The sequence below is a fragment of the Quercus suber genome, unplaced genomic scaffold, assembly GCF_002906115.3.
Source record: "Quercus suber isolate HL8 unplaced genomic scaffold, Cork oak 2.0 scaffold_73, whole genome shotgun sequence".
In the NCBI taxonomy this organism is placed as follows: domain Eukaryota; kingdom Viridiplantae; phylum Streptophyta; class Magnoliopsida; order Fagales; family Fagaceae; genus Quercus; species Quercus suber.
Genome location: NW_027069538.1, coordinates 1,553,346 through 1,578,147, shown reverse-complemented (window position 1 = coordinate 1,578,147; position 24,802 = coordinate 1,553,346). Strand labels below are relative to the sequence as shown.

Here is a 24,802-nt window from a genome sequence, read left to right as displayed (position 1 = left end):
TATAATTCGTATTCATGTGCATCACTTAAATATTAAATCTTTTTTTGGGCCCCATAATTTTTTTTTTTGGTAAACGACGCTTAGAATTAACTAACGAACAACAAGTCTATTACAATAGATAGTGCCAGTTTTATTACTAGCCAACATCTCAACCACCACATCTGGTGGGTTAAACAAAAAAAGAAAATCAGTTACATCAAGTTCAACCCCCACCCTTGCAAGCCGATTTGCACAGCCATTCGCTTCCCTAAACACATGCACCACTGAAGAGTTAGGGAACGTCTGAATCAAGTTCCTACATTCAGATAAAAGGGGTTCAAGCATTAGATTGACCATTGAAAGCCTTGAAACAAGCTAAACAATAAACTCAATATCCATTACAATACATATGTTTCCAATCCCTATTTGCTTAGCCATGGTGAGCCCATCTTTCAAGGCCCAAAGTTCAGCCACCATGCTCAAAGTGCTGCCTAGCTTCCTCACAAACTCGCCTTATTAGTCACCACTGCAACTTCTCAACACCCCACCTCCACCCACCTTAATTGGGTTTTCATACATTGTCCAATAATAAAATATTGATCTTGTGCGTGGTGTGGGATATTTATGATTTGAAGAGGAAAAGGACAAAGACACGTTCCATTTCACTTCGATCTACACTCTACTCGGTATTAAGTTTCCATAAAATATTTAACTATTAACTATAGTAGCATGATTTTGAATAAATAAAGTTTATTATTGTTTTATCCAAAAAGAAAAAATCTATTTTTTTCGAAAAATAAAATAAAATATTGATCTTGTGAGTGGTGTGGGATATTTATGATTTGAAGAGGAAAAGGACAAAGACACGTGTCTATGCACGTGAGCCAACTATTTCGTAACCGTTCACGTGGCAGACATGAAAATGCTGGATATCCCGCTTCCATGCCGCTCTCGAAACCAAAAAATGACTCCAAAAGATCAACAAACAAAAATGTCTCACTCACTCACTCTCACTCGCTCAAACTCAAACTCAAATTCACACCCAAAAACTCCCTTTCTCTCTCTCACAATTTCAGATTCGAATTCCTTTTCCTTTTGCCTCAACTCAACCTTGAGCGCTTCCAAAGCTCAACTATGCTCCTTCATCATCATCATCCACTTCTCTACGATTCCAATCCCACCAAAGCTTCTCTGATCGCTTCAGTTATGTCCAACAACACTTCTCGTTCTTGCATTGGACCTTCTCATGTCTCCGAAATGAGGTCAATTATAGTGTTTATGCTTCTGATTTATTATTATTATTTTTTTTAACATTTGATTCAATTTCAGTGTGTGCGCTCTTTGATTCATTCTTTTTTCTATTATTCTAAACACGTTGATTGTGTTTACGTTTTTTTTTTTTTGGTTGAGAATTATGAGAGTGAATTCTAAGTTCGTAAGGAGTTTTGACTATATATTATATACGAGTAGTTCTTGACTTCTTGTGCGTGTAAAATCGATGTTACAAAATTCATTACAGCTTCGACTTTGCTTCATTCTTTTCTATTTTTCTTCTAAATACGTTGGCCGTGTTTACGTTTCTGAGAGTGGATTCTAAGTTCGTGAGGACTGAGGAGTAATATATTGGTTAGAAAATTTGATACAGTTTGATTCGTTATTTTCTGTTATTTTTAAACAGTGCATACGGTTTTAGAGAATTGAAGTATAAGATTAGAGTCTAAATTCTTAGGGATTCTTGCTTTAAATGTGAGCAGTTTTTGAATTCTTTTGAGAATTAATAATAAGACCTAATGATCGATCCTGAGATCTATTTGAAATGGATTCATTTCATGGTTTGGATTAGATATTACAAATCAAAAGGTCAAATACAATGTACAGAATAGGCCAATATATAGGCAGAGTCTAGAATCAGTAGTACATAATATAATCATAAGGTACAATAAGTACAACAGACCAACTAGGCTTGGGCCTAAGGATATTGTAATCTAATAATTTCAAATGACACGGCACCATGAACTGTACTTTCTCAATTTCATTTGGAATGGATAGGATCCTATTCACGTCATCGGCAGCCAGTTAAGTTAGAATATGACAGTGTTCATTGGCCTAGGAATCTGTTTTTTTGTTATTATGTGTTGGCTTGAAGATTTAAGCAGGTAATTAACTAGGAAATCCCCTCAGGATTGTGAGTATTTACCTTATTACATATCCCAAAAAAAAAAAAAAAAAAAAAAAAAACTAGGTAACTTGCTTGACTTGTGGTTATATCTCCATCAGATTGAAATTAAGTAAGCGAGCATCAGGTGGCAATGCACCGGGACTTTCCAGTAAGGCAAGTTTATTTTTCTATGGTTATGAATAGAGTGGTGTTTTTTACACACCTCTTAGCTCATAAACGTACGCACACATCACTTTTGCACTGAAATTGTGACTTCAAGTGAAGTCACGGTTTCAGTGCAAAAAAGTGTGCGCGCGCGTGTGTTTATGTGTTTTAACGTGATGTGTGGTAGTCATTTCTTTTATGAATATCAGTTATTATTGTTATTCCAAACTTTGTGTGCTAATTCAAGATTTGACTGGACTTTTGGCATCAGTTAGACAGGGGGCCATGTAAAGCATTGGACGACAAATGTTTATGGCCAGCGTGCCCAAGAACGTGTACTTGAGGTACTTTTTATTTGCATATGTATGTGTTGACCTTTGTTTTCTATCAGCTTGCACTTTTTGAATATGTAAAGCATTGAGAATGAACAATGGGTCTTACAAAGCGAGAAAGGTATGACTATGACTGAAAAAGTGATAGGTGGAGAAGTACGGTGATACTATACAAAAATCCTTTTGCAAAGGTGTCTTCTAATAAGTGTTAGAGGTCTTGTCAATCATCACAGTGACTTTCACTGGGTTTTTATGAGAATGACAAAGAGAATGCATTATATTTTAGTTATGATTATATGTGATTTTCTTAATGGATTCTGTAAGGTTTAAAACCTCTTGTTGTGGTAGACTTACTGCTGTAAGTCTTTTAGCTGGGAATATTGTAGTCAAAGTATGTCTTTTTTCCTGCCTCTCTAAAATAAAATAATTGTCAATGTCTTCTCATGTGCTTACATCTTTTGATTCTGTGCTGCTAATTTTCAATTGAGATTCGGTACATGCAGTTTTTGGGTGTATCAGAATTTTGTTTTACACTGAAATGGGAATAATTCATAGTGTCATGTATTCACCTTTTTTGGTTGTAGGAAGAAGCCCCTCAAGTGTCTGAGACCACACCATCAATTAAAATTTTCCCAGGTCAAGCATTTCCACTGGGTGTATCAGAAGTTGAGAGTGGGATCAACTTTGCTATTTTTTCACAGCATGCTTCTGCTGTCACCCTTTGCTTATCATTTCCTGAGAGGTGAAAAGAAATTTCTTTTTCAATTAATAGGTTAAAATTCAGTTTGGGATGTGCATCTCAGTGTTAAAAAGGGTCAAATTCGCTTCAGGTTTAACCATTTTAAATTACTTAATTTTAATGCATTCTAAACTTGTAGTAAGCATACTTTGTGATTGAGATTTGAGACCTTAAATTTTATGCATTGATATTCTGCTGACAATTTCTCTTTCCTTTTGGGTATTAATTCTTTAAACTAATGAAAGAAAGAGCATTTGAATAAAAAGAAAGTACGGATTTCTTATATATAAGGTATGGATAAGGTCATATATGTATTGGTGATAAAAATATCCATACATACATGCATAAATACATATATATATATATCATACTTGTTGGGTTGGTGATAGCTTGTTTGTATTATGAGAGTTGGTGATCTGGGCTTAAAAACTTGTAGACTTTGGTATGGCTCCATTAAAGTTTAATTATTACTTATGAAAAAATGAAGAAGCATGGCTTTACTAAAGGAAGTGACATGGAGATTATTGAATGGAATATGAAAGCATGTCTATGAACTTATGGTTTTATGGTTAATGAACATGAGCTTTGTAACTACTATATAATTTGGTTACATATATACATACAAACATATTTGTCTGGTTGGTGATATCTTGTGTATATTATGAGGGTTGGTGATCCAGGCTTCATACCTTTGAGATTGGTATGTGTTTACCATGGAAGTGACATGGGGATTTTTGCATGGAAGGTGAAAGCAAGTCTATGAACCTATAATTGGTGAACAAGAGCTTCATAACTACTTTAAATGTGGTTAGCCAAATACTCTGCAGATTTGAAGGGATTGAAAGCTGAAGAATCTTGTTGTAGGTTAAAATGAAGTAAGAGTGGTTTTGGGAAGATGATTGATGTGGGAGAGACTTGGACATATCTCAACTTGTCAGTTTTATTGTGTAAAAGATTTTGGTTTATTCAAGAGTTCCTTACAGATTCTCTGAAGTTGATGTCATTTAGTCACGTTTGCTCTACCTTTTTTATATTTCCTAATTCCTATATACTGCTTCTACCGTAATGGTACTTGTTGAGATGCAATTGATTCTTATCTTTTGTGTGCATGAGATAAGTTTTTTTCAAGATGCAATTGAAGTTTCCTTTGTGTGTGCAACTATGTGTGTTTTCTTTGTGAGGGTAGGGGCCTATGTATCAGAATTATTTGTAATTGTCATCTTGTGAATTCTTTATACACTTAGTGTAGGATCCCTGATTATAATAGAAATTCTCTTGATTGATTGGAAAGTTTGGCAGGTGGGATGGTAAAATGATGGAACTCACTTTGGATCCTCACGTGAACAAAACAGGAGACATTTGGCACATATGTATTGAGGTAGTCTTGCTTTACACTTCTTTGATTGTCTTTGGTCGACATTGATAGCTTTCCTTAACTGTTCTATATCAACTTGCTTTACTAGGGGTATCTTAATGGTTTTCTTCATGGCAATGGAAATTTAAGTTTGTCTGCCTATTAGTGGCAGTGTCTGTGCCTGCCTATAGTCTTTACATGTCCATGCGCACATTCCCATTAGTGTTTATACTGGATCTCATGCCTACGAAATGTTGTTTTGATGTCTCAAAATTGCATTATGTGGCTACCTATAGTATTGCTTGTTATTTATATGAGTGTATAAGTCAATTACGATAAATGTTCTACTGCAGGTTAATGCATTTATGGTCTCATTTTTGAATTCTTACACCAGCTGTGGTGTACATCCATGTGTGTGTTCTCTTTTATCTTTGGTTTGTTTAGATTAGAGAGGGGAGAGTGCCAGTCTGCTCCTATAACTAGCTCACCTGTGGACATGACGGTGGTTCCAAAGGAGGTCTTGTATATTCCATTGTCTTCAAGTAAACTAGTTGCTAACCCATGCAATGCACGGGAAAGCTGCTAAAAATGAGATCAACTCAAAAAAAAAAATATATATATATATATATATTGGATCCAAAGCAAGTTACAAATTGTCAAGCTTTACAATTAGAATCATTTGCAAATTGGACTACAAAATTGGGTAAAAGAATCAATTGCATGTTACAAACTGTCCAGCTTTTTATTGGCAGCAAAATCACTTGCATGTTCGAATTTGGTCTTAATGGATCAAGTGCAAATCCTTCATATGATATGTTTTTTATAGGTAGAAATTAAGATAAATAACAATTACACATCCACATTACTCCAAAAGAAAATAATAATCATTTATTGAAGAACCTCAAAGATGTAAATTTTGCCAAACAAAACATCACATATAATGCATAAGCACATGTCTACATAGCTTTTGAATCATCCAAGTGCAGCAACATTAGAAGCAACCTTTAGGCTTCTGCCCTATTTCAAGTGGATCTTAAACAAAGTCCTTTTTTCCTTAGTTATTTTCATCATTCTACAACATAAAAATTACAGTCAACGCATATACATCTCATAAAATCCATAAGCCTTTTTCCTTTTTTTTTAGAAAAATTTTCCTTCACCCTTCTTAGTTTGACTACAAAAGTTAAAAATTATAATTTAAAACTAAAAAGTCAAAGTTTACTTCTTTACGGTGTTTCACATAGAGTAGATACAAAACCAAGCTTTTAATAAGAATTCAAGTAAATTTCAAAACACAAACAGGTCGAGTTCAATATGATGAAGCAAGAACCTTTGAGAATGAAACTATACATACTTCAAATAATTGGAAACTTGTCGAAGCATAATCTCAGTTATAATTAGAAAGACTTTTATCATGAATGAGCTCTAAAGTCTAAACTACCAAATAAATTGAGTGGCATCATATTAGGATGATAGACTATCATACATTAATTTTTTTCCCCTTAAAAAACATTCCATTGACAAACTGAAAACACTCAAATAAAACTTTCATCAACAGATTCAGAACTATTGATTTAGAACCTAACGATAATCATTTATGTTGACTTCTAAAAGAAGTTCTACAAAATGACAATGTTACAATAGCAAAAAAAGAAGCAATGTCACCATGATACTTGAAAAAAATGATATACAAAATGCTAAGCACACTACCAAAGTAATAAAACATAAAAGGTAACAGTAATACCTTGCAAATAATCTATTTTTTTCTTTAAATATCTTATTCTGATGTCATATCTGTAAGCTCAATAAAATTTAGCAACGTATGATCTAAATCAAAAACCAAATATAGCTTCTTATGAATTAATAAATTCTTCTTGTATGCTTCTTTCAAATTGACAATTTCAATATTGTGAAGCCTTAGTCCCTATAAAAAAATGTTCAAGCTTAAATGAATTACCATTTGAAACAAAAATAAGATCATCACTATACTTATGCTCCTATAATTCTTGAATAGGAATGGATTTATAAAAAAATATTATATTACTCATTGAAATTTCTTAAAAAGACACAAACAGATTATCCGCTATATAAAAAAATCATTAATGTGAGCATATATCATATACATTTTTAAAAAAAAAAACTAAAAATATTCAAAACAAAGTAAGCCTAGAGTCATATTTATTTCAATTTTTTTTTGGGTCAGTGTCAGATTGCTAACCTTGCTATAAAAGATAGATGAAAAATAAATAAAATTGAACTCATATGGACTTACCCCTCCATGTGCAAGAGCAATGGCCGTGATAGTTGCAGTTGACCACATATATGAGACAAATAACTTTTCATTAAGCAATACCCATCAAGGTTTGCAGCAAATTCAAGAAATTTCGTTCAACATGAAGCAAGGACCATCCAAAATTACAATGAAAGAAGTCCTCAACTTAGAGATAAATAGCAATATAGAAACCCCACTTACTTTGCCTTGAAATAATCTTTCATTAAGAACAAGCCATATGTAACTGATAGTAACACCAAACATAGCTTACATAGGTCAATCCCACATACATATAAAAGATGTGTTCAATACATCTATTCCATAAGAAAATTTTAGATAGAACCTAGCATTATAAGGTGATATCCAAAGCATAGCATTAGAGTGCTATTACATAGCTTTGCCCTTCATGCTACATATATTCAAATTAAAATAATTTTATGTAGTGAAGTCAAAATGATTGCTTAAATAAAAGCTCAACATTTAAAAAGAAAACCAAAATTCCAAAGAACTTATCAGTAAAAATCATTACTCTTAACCAAAATTCTAAACGCTTACAGTTCTCTATTTACAAAATTATAACTCACAGTTCTAGCTAGGAGTTGCAATACAAATTCTCACTAACAGTACCTGAGATAACCCAAAAAAATCAACTTATAGCAACTAATAACCATTTTGAGTAACTTTTTGCTGAGGTGAGTCTCCATCAGTTGCCAACAACAATTATCAATTTTAACTTACTTTCTATAATGCAATCTGCACTCAATTAACTTACTCAAAAGAGAAACTGAAATTAAATTCATTCCAAATAGTACAAACAGTGTTACCCATTAAAGTAGAGGATGTGTGTTCCCCAGGTTGATTCAACTCAACCCATTCATCCACAATATCCTTCCACTTCCTAACAACACAAACAAAAATAAACGAATTCAGCAAAAACCCCTTTATTCTTCACATCTAATTTTTACCAATCCAAAATAGGGGACTTTCACAAAACAGATGTAAATTTTTTACCAAGCCTTTAATCTACATTAATTCTAATTTCATTGAGACATTTTGTCAAACAATTAGGGTTGGGCTATTTTCACAAAGGATACCAATTCTTATATCATTCTTTCAACCATTATACCAATAAAAACATGAGAGAGAGAGAGAGAGAGAGAGAGAGAGAGAGAGAGAGAGAGAGACTATTACAAAAAGACAAAGCAGGAAATCTAGTGAATTTGTTGAACAAAATTGGATTTTGAATAACATAGCTCTTCAAATTGATCATCCTACTACAGTTCCATCTTCATCATTCAACCTTAATCAAAACCAATAACCCAAATATCTAAATCAAAGACAATCAACCCAAAATAAAAAAAAAAACTTAAATACTTTTGGTGGTAGACTAAAATAAATTTCAGCTTACAGAGATTTACAAACGATGTGAACTTTACATTAGAATCTTTGTTTTCCCCAAAAGAAAATACATCTTTTCTAAGCACAACTCATTTTGGCATAAAAGTAAACCACAAGTGAACAAATCAGAAGTTCTCAAAGGTTTAAATCAAGGCAGTTAAAAACTAAAAATAGAGTTTAGAAAATTTCATGTCCCAAATCATTTCATTAAGCAAAACATTGAAGCCAACCATACAAACATGGAAACCTAGTCACAGAATACAAAACCGACAGAACAATATGAAACACATGGCATTAATTTCAGCGAAGCTTAAATACATACATATTATGTACACATATACACACAAATAGAACACAAATATACATACAGTTCAAACAGACTCAAAAGCAAAATCAACTCAACAAATCAAATGAGTAGTGAAGACCAATACTAGAAATCCAATCCAAAGGAAGAAGAAGACGACGTGGAAACTCTACAAAAACAAAAACAAAAAAACTTAAATTAAGACAAAAGAGAAAGAGGAAAGGAAGCATCATGCCTCCAAGCCAAATTTTTCAGTTTGGCTCAGGAATTTTGTCAAACACTTTGAGGGTGAAGGGTTGGGATTCTGTTCTCTTCAGCCACACCCTCAAGTGGGGTTGTTCTGCCTCGGGGTGTTGGGGCTTCTCTGATTTCAATCAAAATACAACCATGTATAAGCAGATATTCTCAAAACCAAACTCGAATTTCTCTACAAACTCACCCCAAACTTAAATTAGCTACCAAAAATAAAAATAAAAATTAGATAGGGGTAGAACCCAACAACAAACCCGGTGGTAGAAACCTAGGTGTCAACAGCGTTGTGGGAGAGAAGAACTGAGGGTGAGAGAGGGGGAGAAACTGTTGAGTGAGAGATGGGTAGGGCCGACAAATGTAGAGTTGGAGGAGTGTGGTGCCGGAGAAGGTGGAGCCATTGAGTTGTTGGAGAGAAGGGCTGGTGGTGGCTTGCATTTTGGACTGAAGGTGGAGCCGTTGAGCTGCGTTTTGCATGTGGGGGAACGGCAGAGCATGGGCGTTTTGGAGGAAGGAGAAGGTAGAGGAAGGAGAAGGTTGTGTGTGGGGGGAACGGCAGAGTAGTTTATCGGTTTTTAGAAAAGTATTTTGTGTTTATGTTTTTATTTTTGGTTTTAGAAAAGTTTGAAAAGTTTTTTTTTTTTTTAATATTGTGCTAATGTGGAAAATTGTGGAAGTTTTAGAAGCTTTGGTTTTATATATATGTATATATATATTGATTACTCTATATTCCTTTGCCAAAATCTGCTGGAAAAAGTTGCTGCTTGAGTTATCAGTGTATAAATTATGTATATGAGAATTTCATTTAAAAAATAATAAGAAATTTAAGATGCCTAATCTGTGCAAAATATTTTTCTGGTGCTGAAGGTTTGATTTCAGTGGTTTAGCATGCCTTGGAGTGAACAAACCTGAATGGGTTATTGTGAAATGGGTTTTTGTTGTTTAAGTTATGAATTTTGGGTTTACTGACTGCCAAGACTGCTTTTATCTGGTCCCATGAGATGGTAATATAATGAAATTTTAACTCATGTAAAAGATATGTTAAGATGGTTTTTTCTCTTCAGGATTTGCCTCGGAGTAATGTTCTCTATGGTTATCGCATTGATGGTCCTCGTGATTGGCATCGAGGTCATCGATTTGACAGCAGCATTGTGCTTTTAGATCCTTATGCAAAGCTAGTTGAGGGTCGCCGATATTTTGGAGATGCGAGCAAAAAGTTTTCTAATTTTCTTGGAACTTATGATTTTGAGAGCTTGCCCTTTGACTGGGGAGAGACCTACAAGCTTCCAAATATACCCGAGGTGATAAATTGTCCTATTAGATGACAATCTCTCACTCACTCACTCTCCTGTTCCAAATTATGGTTTGATAAGCAGTAACTTGATAACTAAATTTGTATTTTTGTTTTCACCTTTTGAAGCTTTTTTTGTGCTTGTAGCTGAAATCATTATTTTTTTCACTTGCTTTAAGTTGATAATTAGACACCCTCCTTTCTTTTGTGTCCAACTTAGATAGTATGTTCTTTAAAATCTCAACCTTTATTATATTTGCTGCTGCTTTTGCAGAAAGATCTTGTTATATATGAAATGAATGTTCGTGCATTTACATTTGATGAATCTAGTGAGTTGGATCCAAAGATACGAGGGAGCTACCTTGGTGTGATTGAGAAGGTAATGGTATATCATTTGAACTGAATAGCATTTTAATAGATAGTATTTGAATAGATTCAATGATGTCTTTAATTTGAACTTCTAGCAACCATAGATGTCATAAATGAGAGAATTTTAACAGTTCTATTAAATTTTTTTCTTTTGAAAGATGTCATTCTGCAAGAAACAATCTTTGACACAGGCATGAGTATGGGTGTCCATCATGGACTTGAGATGTTCAAAGCAATGACCGAGCATATATTATGAATATAGGTTGAATTGGAATCATGGTATAATGTTCAAAACATTGACCAAGCATATCTTTTGATATCAAGTTTAGGTGTGGGGCTTTTGTTTTCTTAAAGATTAGTTGACCAGGAGCCTTCTCTCCCTGAGCAATCTTTAAATTTGGGGTTAAATGTAGATAGCTATCCTAAACTATTGGAGTTCTGGCAATGTGTGCTTCAAACTTTAAAAGTCACAGTCAACACCTTAATTAGATCAATGAGACAATGAGGACGCTGCCACCTAAATTAGTATTAAGTTAACAGTTGCATGATTTGCTCATGATCAGTGATAGCAAATGACAACACCCTCCTAAACGTCATGCATAGGCACTGCTAAGATCCTGTAGTGTTTTTTTCTCTTTCACTCTCTCATTTCTCTAGTTTTGATTGGGTTTAGGTTGATTTGAAGTTTCAGTGGTTTCTGCCAGCAATTTGATGGTGTAAAGTAGTTTTGGGTGATGGACTCACAACAGCTTGGTTTCTTTGTGACAGCTTGCCAAAGTTTGGTTAGCTTGATGGTTTTTGCTCTAGGGTAAGGGTGGTTTTTAGAGGTGGAGGTGGGGTGGCTGCCAGTGTGAGTGTCTGTGTATTTTTGGGTTTTTGTATCATTGACTAGTGTTTTTGCATATAATGCCTTTATTTTCCTACCTACTACTCAGGTCAAGTACAAATCATGTCACCGTTAACTTTAATATTGATTTGGTTTAATTAGGGTGTTTATTGCGGCTTTTTAAAGTTTGTGTTGTACGTTGCAAGTTTCCCATAGTTTAGGGTGGTTATCTGCATTTAACCCTTTAATTTACAAGTAGTCACTTTCTGTGGAACTGTGGATATTAATTATTTATCGACCTCTGCGTTTAAAATATATATATATATATATATAGAACCAAAACTTCAGATATTCCCAAAATACTAAAGTAGATAGTTAAAGACCTTTTGAGACGAGTGAGTACCTAAATGGCTTGTCACAAAATCCTGATGAGACTGGAAACTAGTGACATGTATTTAGCTAGCTTAGATGGTATTGGGGGTGCACTGGATTGAACGGAAGGAATCGCAATATAAGTGACTGGAGCTAAATAATCTTTTTTTGAAGTTTGGTACGTAAATATTAGTTCTTGTTTGACCATTTGATAAATAATATTTTATGACATTTTCCTTTCTCGTTTTAATTTGAAGATACCGCATCTTCTAGAACTTGGTATCAATGCAGTGGAGTTGCTGCCTGTCTTTGAATTTGATGAGTTCGAGTTTCAAAGGCGGCCAAATCCTAGAGATCACCTGGTAATTTAAAACCTCTCACCTCTTATTCTGTAAGTAGATAGACAGATACAGATCTCATTTTATTGATGTTAATGCATTTGAAAGAAACTATAATTTATAACAATGTTACTAAGTTCATTTTATTGCTTAAGCATTCAAAAATTCAAAACTTAATTTATTCATGCAAAGATTTTGGTATATTTTGATTTTGGTCTGTAGTTCCACTACATTTGGATCAATGAGGTTGTGGAACACTGGAGTGAAAATTTTTTGTTAATTAATTTATTTTTTTACGTACTTATTTCTGAATGATTGCAATGCCATGGTAGCATCATGTACAAATTTTTCCATTTGGAATAACACACTACTGCTGAGAATATATATACATTTTTTTTTTAATGCTGGAAAGTATATTTTGGCGTATGCATGTTTAAATCACTGAGCACTATCGTAATTTGTATGAACTTCATATTAATTTGTAGGAAATACATTATCTTATCATTCGGTATTATACATGACAGGAATGCCAAGTCCTTGAGATTATGATTTGGTGTTTGAATGAGTTGACTTTGGAATAACATATATCTGCAATTTTTTAAATCATAGAGATGATATAACTGGAAACACTGACTCAAATGGTGTAGAAAACATTACCATCAATTACTTAGTTCTCTTTGGAGGTTCTATTCATCTCTAAATGCAACAAGTTTCTTTGAATTATTTTAGTTACTAAACTTATATGGAATCCTCATCATTATAATTAGGAGATAACATCAACTTGAGAGTCAAAACAATAATCTTTAGTTAATACTGGGACAATCCTGTTAAAATGAAAGAAAAAGAAGGTAAAGACCTGAATAATCTTTATTTGTGCTTCTTTTGTTTGGGTATTCTAATAATTTTTTTTGAATGATAAACCAATTCAAAAGGTATTCTAATAATTCTATTAACAAAGAAGAGAATAATAATCAACTAACAAAGAACCGCTAAGCATATTTAATTTAGAAATTAATTCTAAGAGCTGGTTCTGTGTAACCACTAAATTTAAGTCAATGCCCCGTGGAGACATATAGGAGGGTAACAAGTGGGATGCACTACAGGGTACATTAAGACAATAAAAGCTGGTAGCAAAGCTGTAGTGTAGTTTTCTAAGTTGAGTTTTTCCCCCTTCTATATTTTACTTGATTTGTGGAAGCAAATTGAACATGAATCTTAATCTTAGTCCTTTTTTTTGGGTGGGGAGGGAGGCGGATTATATGTCCATATCATTTTCTCATGACAGTATATGTTGGGGACTCTTGTTTTTGAAGATCAATACCTGGGGCTATTCGACAATAAATTTCTTTGCTCCTATGAGTCGCTATGCTAGTGATGGTGGAGGACCCCTTAATGCTTCCCGTGAGTTGAAAGAAATGGTCAAAGCTTTGCATGGAGCTGGGATAGAGGTATATTGTGTCTTTCATTCTCCAAAAAGTAAAATATGTAATATTGTTAGTTGATGGTAATTTTCTTTTTTGTTGTATCCCTGTTTAGAAGTCTCAAATACTTGTTATGACAGAAGACTGCATTGAGGTTTTTCCTTTCTACAGGTCATTTTGGATGTTGTTTTTAATCATACTAATGAGGCCGACGATGCCAATCCTTATACCACTTCGTTTCGTGGCATAGATAATAAGGTGATTTGCATTTATGTTGTGAGGTTTTACTAGTCTTGCACTATCATGTTCCTAATGTTCTGTGATTACAAGCACTTGGATGCTTTTATGTTTTACTACATGTTTGGGATACTTTCATGCCTATTTTATATATGGAGAAATTATTCAAGGTATTAATTTATAATATGATTTGATTACATGGCTACTATTACCTATAATATTAAAAAAAAATAATAATAAATAAAGAAAAAAGAAGAAGAAGAAAAATTATGTGGCTACAGTCGTGTACCATGACATAACCAGTTATTCATACTTAGTTTTCTATAGAACAATTGAGGTAGGAATTTTGTGAATTGTAAGATGACTTCTGTAATTGGTGAAGGCCATGAACCAGTGGCTGAAATGAAAACAGATATTATTTGTATGTAATTGGAGATGATAGGGGGACATATAGTATCTCTATTAGATTTTTGCCAATGAGTTCTAGCTCAAAAGGTGATTCCTCCCTACATAATGAATGGGTTCGAGGATGAGGCCGTGGGTTTAGGATCCAATGGGTGCATGTGTAACTTATCAATATAAATTAAAAAATATTTTATTTATTTATCCTTTTTTTCTTTAATATGCCACCAATTGATCTACAGGTTTATTACATGCTGGATGTAAACAACAATGGCCAACTGCTGAACTTCTCTGGCTGTGGTAATCCAAATGTCTTTTTTGGCTCTTTTCTTACTCCTTTTCCTTATGGATTTAAATTTCAACATATTACAAAAAGTAAATTATAAATTTCTTTAGATTCTTTGGACTATGGTATTCCTTTTTGGATGCATACCATCTTTCATTGCTGTGATTTGTTTTCTGCTTCAAAGTGCACAGTGGCCAGCTCCATTATGTTAAGCTGTGTACTGCTTTGAAGAACAATATTCCAAATTACATTTTACATAAAATTGTTGTGCTGAAAGCATGATATGCATTCCTTTGCTACTTATTTCCAACAAATATATAAAATTATTCTTGTGAACATATAAATTTCTCTCAGTGCAATATTGTTTTGGTCTCCAGGAAACACATTAAACTGTAACCATCCCGTGGTCATGGAGCTGATTCTTGACAGCTTAAGACACTGGTATGCAAAAATTTATAAAGAAATTATTTTGTAGCACATTTTTAATGGCATATATTTTGTTTTATTGGAAGAATTCAACTCCTATGTTGTTATCTCTTGAAGTCAACTCCTCACCAACCATTTGATAACAAATTACTCTTATTCTTTGGTTGAACCATATCTTTTATTGTTTTGCTCATTGAAGTGTACCATGTAGTACTTTGTAGCAACTTGTTAGCATAAAATGGCACTGTTATCCAGATTTGTTAGCAGAGTTTCTTCTTGAAGCTTGTCAAGTCCAACTAGTAATTTGGACTAACCAGTAGATGGGTTGAATACTTGATTTAGTTTGATCAGTATCCTCCAGTCATCCCTGAGAACCTCAGAATCTTTTCTTTCAATATATTAAACAAAGAGGTGATCCTCCTCCATTCTGTCAACAATTTCAAGAGGATTATCTGTTGTTACTGTTATCTTAAGCCAGAATAAATTGTTGGAAGTGGGAAATAGTTAATATTTGATTAAACTGACCCCATGCTTCTTTTTGATGGACATATTGTTTTCTGCTGTTGCATATGTTGTATTTGTTTGTTGATTTGCCGGCCACTGAATTTCTACTTCACATCTCAAGTTCATCATTCTTTGACCAATTTGCAGGGTTGTTGATTATCATGTAGATGGATTCCGGTTTGACCTTGCTAGTGTCCTTTGTCGAGGAACAGACGGTTCCCCACTTAATGCACCTCCAATAATTAGGGTAAAAAATTATATGAATCTTTATATATATTATCACAGGGAAGAATGCAACACAGCAGTTTTATGAAAATTAAGGATACTTTAAGGAAAGATGTAAAGTAGTGGAAATTTCTCTACAAGAAAGAAAATTGTTTTGTGATATCTCAGATACATTTTCCATATTATCATAAACGTTATCCTGAAGTAAATTTTTAGTCTGGTTTTTAAGAGTTTTTGTATCTTATATATACAGAAGAATTCCAGACAACAGCAATAGGATGCAGCTGTAAATACCTAATCACATACATTTCAAAATCGTTCTTGTGGATATCACACATTTAGACATACCATTTTTCAAGAAAAATGATTACTATATTTCAATTACTAATTGTGTACCTCAAATTATGCTTTTTTGATATACTGATTTAATTCTTTCATAACTAAATCTTCAATTTAAGAATGCTATGTACTGCTGAGTTCTGATTAATAAAAAATTCTCTAAATTCTTTACATCTTGGTGAATGTGAATCCCAAAACAAATCCACGGTTGTTTGTCAGTTTTAACTTTGTTTTTCTCTTAAATGAATGCATTGTATATGGCAAGAATACAGTTTTTCCTTCTTACTCTTAACAGCACTGCACAGTGTATGCAGAGTTTCCTTCTACATACTTTAGTAGAACTGCATAAAGAGATGGTATCTTGGTTTAGTGACTAATCCTATCATTGTTTATTGGGCCAGGCAATTGCGAAAGATTCTGTCCTATCAAGGTGTAAGATTATTGCAGAACCTTGGGATTGTGGAGGTCTCTATCTTGTTGGAGGATTTCCAAATTGGGACAGGTAACTTACATCTTTTTAGGAAAAAAAAACAAGGGTTTGGCCCCCGGGGGGGGGGGTGGTGTTTGGAAGGTATTTGTCAAATGTGATAAACTAGCACAGTTCCTAAAAGTTTAGCCTATTAAAAAACAGTGAATTCAATCATTTAACCATTATTGTAACATTCCCTTTAATAAGCGAGGCCCAACACATGAAATTTAACTTTTTAAATGGGAGGTAGAATGGATTTAACTTTATCTACCAATGATCCAAAAAACTTAAGCTATTAGGAAAATATGAATATACTCATCAATCATTATTCTAACAAAATTAATAGGTATTCAGAATCTATCACTACATTTTGAGCAGATGACAATCTGTTGCTTTGTTGAGGTCCAACTTGTGGAATTTTTAACTTTTAAATGGGAAGTAGAGTGGATACAGGGTTTGAATTTAAGAATACTTGCTATTTATCCAAAATGTTAAGTTGATAGGAAATTGTGGTTTAACCACTTAACCATTATTTTAACACAATCGTTTTTGGATAACATTGTCTATATATATCTCCTTCATTCTTGCAAAATATCAACGTGATTAGGATTTATAAATATTTCATCTATAAAATGTTTAAATTTAAATTTTTTGTATTATATAAAATATAAGTAGATCATTAATTTATAGATCATATGGTAAATAGCATTGTATTGATACGAAATTTGGAATGCATATCAATTACAATTAAAACATGAATCCAATGGTGGGGTTTTCAAAATGTTAATTGAATAAAAAGTTATTAAGCAGTGTGAAATGAACAAAGAGTTACACCAAATGTAATTGAATTTGACCTAAGTTACTGAAGAAAATTTGTGAACTAGGACTAACCGCTATCAGTATCTGAACTGTTTACTCCTGGAATGTGTTCAGATGCACTTATATTTTTTTATTTATTTATAAAATAGGGAACCTTTCTAAAGAAGAGCCCTTTGGACTCACCATTGTCGCTAAAACCTATGGGCAACTGACCCTACCCTTGAGATTTAGTTGCTGGGTAAGCCAGTTGACTGGCTAAGCAAGTTATGCTGGCGCCTAAGAGCACAAACATTGGTGATTGTTCTGAGTAGGGTGACACCTCCTTGAGTAATAAATAGTATAAATCAACATTTGACTCGGATCTTCTAAGTTTGGAGTTGTTTCCCTACAGCAAGATATTGTACGCAACTGTGCCTTACTTATTGGTACAAATATTTGACTTCCATTATTTTTGAGTTTCTTATACAGATGGGCTGAGTGGAATGGGAAATACCGTGATGACATAAGAAGATATATTAAGGTAATGCTAAAAGGGAGTAATTATCCTATGTAGATGAGTCTATATCTTGTTGTCCTTAGTTTTGAGAATAGTTTTAAAGTAACAATGAAATGTAAACAGCTGATATAAAAGTATGAAATGTTTGAAAATGAATAGTAATTCAGTTATATGATCAAAAGTATCTCCTAGTATCAATTGCAAATTCAAACAATGGGTTAATTTTCTTCAGAGGTTTCAGATTCAAATTGATTTTTTTGATGAGAAACTTAGAAATTTCATTGCATAAAATCAAGGAGATACAGCAGATTCAACAATACTACCCAATCCGGGTGGGACCTTTTCTAACCTAACAATTTCAAAAGGTATATTACACGCCATTTGTGCTAAAGTAGTAGCAGCTCTGTTTGCTGCTTGTGGAACCAAGTGGACACTACAGATTGCAAAAGTCTGGAGCTCTAGCTTCAATTCTTCCATAATGTGGCCCAAAGGTGATAGATCCTATGCTATGTTGTCTAAGCCAGTGATAATGTTCTTTGCATCACCTTCAAAGCATACATGGTGCAGACCAATCTCCTTTGTGAAAAGAATAGACCTCTGAGCTGCCAAAAGTTCAGCTTCTGCAGCACTTCTCTCGTCTTTCTTTCCTACTCAATGCCGCTATGGGGAAATCTTCAAAATCTCTCACCATAATACTGGATCAGTTAGAATACCCTCCACCCGTGCACGATTGCTGTAAAATAATCTGTCTCATCCCTTGTCAGGCGGCAGAGTATCTGTTCCACGGTTGTTAAAAATCTTGCTTCACAGATGGCATTTTGCCTAAGCCCAGAGAACTAGTCGCCCAAATAACTTGTGCCCAAGGACAACCCCATAAAGCATGCCCCACAGATTCAGGTTCCCTCCTACATAAATCACATAGAGGATTTGATACAACTTTCTCCATGACCAGTGATAGCTTGGCAGGCAAAATTTTGGGGCAAGCCCTCCACATGAGCACTTTAACTTTGCAGGGTACACCAGAATTCCAGATAGATTTCTATAAAGACTGTCTGTCTAGACCAGTGGAGCTCTCTGCTTGGTATGTTTGCACATTTTGATTAAAGGCTAGATGATACGCATTACAGAGAAAACACCATTCCATGTTGGTACCAAACTCGACAATCATCACGGAGAAGGGAACTCAAATTGATTTTAATGAAATTGTTAGATGTTTGAAGCCACAGCTTTAACTAGTCTAGACACAGGTTAATTTTATCACTTATAATAGTACTATATGTTATTAATTGTCCTATCTAGATGGGTCCTGTAATCAGCCTCTCCAAAGTTTGGGGTATGGCTGTCTTCCAATTGCCTCTCCCAAACCCTGTAAAAGTGGGAGCCTTGTACACTAGGTATGACGTTTTAGCATACACATGATAAAGTCCAATTAGGAGAAAGAATAATTATATCATTAACATGTCATTGCTCCGGTTTCTAATTTTTTCTCTGTTGTAATATAGGGTGACACTGGTATGAAGGGGAGTTTTGCAACTCGTGTTTCTGGATCTGCTGACCTTTACAAAGTAAGCATCATTTTGTTTGCATTTATTATTTTCCTACTTGTATGTCTAATTCCATTTTCTAGTTTTGTTTATTAACTTTACATGATTGATCTTTCTGCAAAATACGAAACTGATGAGTGGCATTGACTAGTCACAGAATTAGGCCTAATTTTAATTACATCATAATCTCATATTCTTTTAATGGTAAGATGTTTATTAAAATTGGACAAATATAAGCACTGACGTGAAGAACTTTATTTCCAGTATTGGTGTTTGGAGGCATATTAAAATTCATTTCTACACAAAATACTCTCAAATTCAAAGAACTAGCCTACCCCTTTTTTTTCCCAAATAGTATAAATTTCTTTCCGCAAACTGTCTTGATGAACACTGTCACCTTAATATCTATAGACTGCTGAAGTCATAGACTAAATACTCATGACCACAGTGTCTAACACACTGCTACCCATGCTCAAACAATTGATTTTATTTAGAGTCAAAAAGCCCTATTTTCTATAATGATCAAATTGTCATGATATTCTATGACTGAATTGGGGGAGATTTATTATTATTGTTATTATTATTTTGTTTCTATAGCATCCCTGGTCATGCAACTTGTTAGTTTTAATTTATAACTAAATACGGGATGTCCTTATTGTGATATGGGGCCAAGATATGGTGGAATTTAAATATAAAAAAAAAAAAAAAATCTCCCAAACCCTGTAAAAGTGGGAGCCTTGTACACTAGGTATGACGTTTTAGCATACACATGATAAAGTCCAATTAGGAGAAAGAATAATTATATCATTAACATGTCATTGCTCCGGTTTCTAATTTTTTCTCTGTTGTAATATAGGGTGACACTGGTATGAAGGGGAGTTTTGCAACTCGTGTTTCTGGATCTGCTGACCTTTACAAAGTAAGCATCATTTTGTTTGCATTTATTATTTTCCTACTTGTATGTCTAATTCCATTTTCTAGTTTTGTTTATTAACTTTACATGATTGATCTTTCTGCAAAATACGAAACTGATGAGTGGCATTGACTAGTCACAGAATTAGGCCTAATTTTAATTACATCATAATCTCATATTCTTTTAATGGTAAGATGTTTATTAAAATTGGACAAATATAAGCACTGACGTGAAGAACTTTATTTCCAGTATTGGTGTTTGGAGGCATATTAAAATTCATTTCTACACAAAATACTCTCAAATTCAAAGAACTAGCCTACCCCTTTTTTTTCCCAAATAGTATAAATTTCTTTCTGCAAACTGTCTTGATGAACACTGTCACCTTAATATCTATAGACTGCTGAAGTCATAGACTAAATACTCATGACCACAGTGTCTAACACACTGCTACCCATGCTCAAACAATTGATTTTATTTAGAGTCAAAAGGCCCTATTTTCTATAATGATCAAATTGTCATGATATTCTATGACTGAATTGGGGGAGATTTATTATTATTGTTATTATTATTTTGTTTCTATAGCATCCCTGGTCATGCAACTTGTTAGTTTTAATTTATAACTAAATACGGGATGTCCTTATTGTGATATGGGGCCAAGATATGGTGGAATTTAAATATAAAAAAAATATGAAAAATATATATATATATATTCTGGTCTTGGTCATGGATATTGTTTTTGTTGAGCATGGATGGGCTTTTTAGTGCTTGGTGCTACTAGCTATGAATATTATTAGGAATTAGACTACTTTTGTAGTAGTAGTACATAATAATATTTTTTTCCCCATTATAATTACTGTGAAACTGAAAGTTAAGTGAAATTCTACATTATTTTTTTCCCCCTCGGCTCAAAATTGTTCTTTTTAGTGTTAGTGTTAGTGTTAGTGTTAGAGTGTGTGTAAGCTTGGTAGATATCATTGTCTCACATACTGAATAGCTTGAGCTTTTAGGAGATGGTTTTTACAGTTCTTTTATGAAAATTATCTCACTGACTTTACTTAAATCAAGCTGTGGCTACTGTTCTTATATTTTTATGCTTGATTTTACAGGTGAATAAGCGCAAACCTTATCATAGTGTCAATTTTGTCATTGCACATGATGGCTTCACACTGTATGATCTTGTTTCATACAACTTCAAGGTAGCTTCAAATTTTCAATCCATCAGTTTATTTTCTATCGAATCCTATAGCATGGGGGTATTTTCCTTAAAAGTTTTGGTTTTTTAGCACAATGATGCTAATGGAGAAGGTGGAAATGATGGAGGCAATGATAATTTTAGCTGGAATTGTGGTTTTGAAGGTAATATAAAAATTTGATGCTTCTTAATATTAATCATTTGTTGTAGTTTTGATTTCTGAATATAAAAGTGATATGATAAGAGTCCATATAGTCTCTCTTTTGTCTATCACACCACTACACAAGCATACGTTAACTTTCAAAACTACTGATCATGTTTCAATTGTTCCAAGAATGGTTTATTACTGCAATCATGTTTCATATATCTCTTACTGGAGATGCTTTGTTGTTTTCTTAACCTGTCCATATTCTATTTTTTTGGATACTGCAACCAGAGATGCTTTGTGGTTTTCTTGACAAGTCCATATTGCTATTTTTTTGGATACTGCAACTGGTTCATGTTGTTGTCTTTGTATTGACTAGCATTGCCAAATTTATAAATTTTCATTATTACTTTTAAAGGGTATTAGATGATTAAATTAGAGTAACCAATTACTACTGAATCTGTCTTTATCGCAATCGGCTAAATGCACTAACATCTGTAAATCTGATTTTCAGAGGGAGGGAGGGAGGGAGGGGGGATTGGGAGGGAGGGGGGGTGGCAGGTGGGGTCAATTATGGGCCCTGCATCTCGTGTGTTAACTAACAGTCTAACAACAAGGGTCACCTCCACTAGGGTTATTCAATTGTCTAACTTAGAACCTATTTGATGATGTTGTGTGATATATTAGATTTTTTTTTCTTCATTTCTAGATTCACTGTTTTGATCTTTGTTGATTTGATAGGAGAAACTGATGATATCAGTATCAAATCTTTACGCTCCCGGCAAATGAAAAACTTCCATTTGGCATTAATGATATCTCAGGTAAATATATTTGAAAGTCTTTTCATTTGTCTTTTCTATGTGTCTTGGCTATTTATTTGATGTTTCTTTTTTATGCTGATTGTTGCGTATTAAATAAATTTTGAAAACCCCCGTCCTCAACCATTTTTTATCACTAAAACATCATTTTTGGAATTTAGCAACTTTGTTGCGAGTTTTCTATGGTATGTTTCATGCTAGCAGTGAATCTGCAGCAATGATGTAACTGTGTGAGTGCATATGACTAGGGAACACCGATGATGCTAATGGGGGATGAATATGGGCATACTCGCTATGGAAATAACAACAGTTATGGGCATGATACTACTATTAACCATTTCCAATGGGGACAGGTGATTTTCTGTATTATATTCTTTCTTTTTGATAGCCTCAATCCACATGGTGACTAATTATTAAATTATTTGGTAAGACAGTTGGACACACGGAAGAGTAGTCTTTTCAGATTTTTTGCAAAGGCCATTCAATTTCGCCAAACACATCATGTATTTCATCGGGAAAATTTTCTCAACAAAGTAATCTCTTTTCTCTCTTATATGAATCAAGTTAATATTGTCCATTTATATTTAAGTACTTGGTTCTTGTAAGGCTTATGGAACGCTTATTTTATTTAGGGTGATGTGACGTGGCATGAAGACAATTGGGACAACTATGAAAGCAGATTTCTCGCATTTACGTAAGAAATTATATGTATCTTTTGAGTAAAATATGTATATTTGATGAACACAAAATGACTTCATGATACAAAAAAGAATTTAGTTGGCTTTAGAAACATACACCTATTCCATATTTCCAAATTGAAACATGACGGAGAGAAATTTTATTTAAATATTATTGTTGCAGGCTTCATGACAATAATGGAGGAGACATCTATTTGGCATTCAATGCTCATGACTATTCTGTTAGAGCCTCAATACCCCGACCTCCAGTAAACAAGAGTTGGTTTCGTGTGGTTAGTTTTTCTGCCCCTCTGGTGCATATGCCAAACTTTTTACTGTTGTGGATTGTTAACTGCATATTTTGCAATATTGTGCTTTGGAAATGCACTTCAAAATCACCAGATTTCCATTTGTTGTTTCTAACCATCATGCATGGGATATCTACTTGCTAGAGTTGGCTGCCAATTCTATAAATTTGTTAGTCATTGTATTGCAAAAACAATTTTGCATGATGGCACTGTGATTGCTCACCAGTTTACATGTTCTTGTTGTTCCATTCGTTTCTGTGAATCCATTTTTGAACCAATTGATCTTCAGCACATCTAGACCACAAGTCTGCTTGACTGCACAGTAATAGTACATTAGTACTAGAACTTTTTTCACTTACTTGATCCCTAATTGTCTATTCTTCCATCTGATTTGATTTCTTTTATTTAGCATTTAATATATTTTTGTCTTTGGGGACTCATGAAACTCTGAATTAGATTTTCTGGTTTATGGAATCTTATTGGCTTTGATTCAATGAAAGGATACTTGTATTAGAGGAAAATCCACCCGACAAAGCTATGCTGTATAGGGATATTTTTGGGAAGATTATTTTGCAAAAATTCTAGGATGCCTTAAATTAATGATTTTATATTGACTAATATTCCTCGTTGTTGACTTGCAGGTAGACACTAATCTTGAGTCTCCTGATGACTTTGTCACTGATGGCGTCCCAGGCATTGGAAGCACCTATAATGTTGCTCCCTTCTCCTCAATTCTTCTTGAAGCAAAGTTATGAGATGATATCAGGAGCTACTTGCTAATGAAGTTCTCAAACAGTCTGTTCTGATCTGGATATCAGTTGGTACGTGAAGGAAGATTAAGGTTCCATGCATCCAGGACATCGTTGGAACTAAAGATGTGGATGAAACAATGCCATGGAAGGAATGCAGGCATGCAATAATCCCAAAGCAGAATTTTCAGTAAGCAAGCATCTAGTTCGTAATTGTATTATACTCTTCGAGAGGAAGAAAGTATAAACCTTGTACCAAAATAAAGAAACAACTTAAAACTTGCTAAATCTTATTTAGGATATAACCTTGTATCAACATAAAGAAACAAGTTAGAACTTGGCAATCTTACTTAGGATACGCTTAATTATGTTGATACACCAATCATGACTACCAACATGGTTGGTTGGTCTAATAAGTTATACAAAATTTTAAGTGTTGTATCTTTCATGTTTCATAAATTACTGCAGACCCTTTCTCTTCTCCAGTGCTTGCTATGTACATGAAATGAGCTATGGAAAGACTGCCACTCAACCTTGCTCTAAAAATTATTGAATCTGCAATTTTTTGAATTTGCGAAGACAGTGACCCTAGCGGGCACCCATTTAACGCTAACTCTTTGGGCCGTTGATTTGGGTAGCATTGGATTCATAGTGAAGGTAACCTCTAAGAGAGAAGTGGAGTTGGG

General features: G+C 33.8%; 1 protein-coding gene across 1 annotated transcript; it reads left to right on the top strand.

Annotated features, from left to right (window-relative positions):
- The first annotated feature begins 928 nt into the window (after positions 1–928).
- LOC111985015 (isoamylase 3, chloroplastic) lies at positions 929–24,597 on the top strand. The gene is made up of 24 exons (XM_024016634.2): positions 929–1,241; positions 2,257–2,311; positions 2,578–2,646; positions 3,219–3,376; positions 4,673–4,751; positions 10,015–10,251; positions 10,516–10,620; positions 12,066–12,170; positions 13,460–13,594; positions 13,739–13,825; positions 14,449–14,506; positions 14,870–14,933; positions 15,570–15,669; positions 16,388–16,488; positions 17,743–17,794; positions 19,273–19,335; positions 21,334–21,423; positions 21,511–21,583; positions 22,306–22,385; positions 22,631–22,735; positions 22,817–22,915; positions 23,015–23,076; positions 23,244–23,352; positions 24,009–24,597. Exons 1-24 carry the CDS (start codon positions 1,114–1,116, stop codon positions 24,120–24,122), a joined length of 2,328 nt encoding a protein of 775 aa, XP_023872402.1. The 5' UTR covers positions 929–1,113; the 3' UTR covers positions 24,123–24,597.
- The last annotated feature ends 205 nt before the right edge of the window (positions 24,598–24,802 follow it).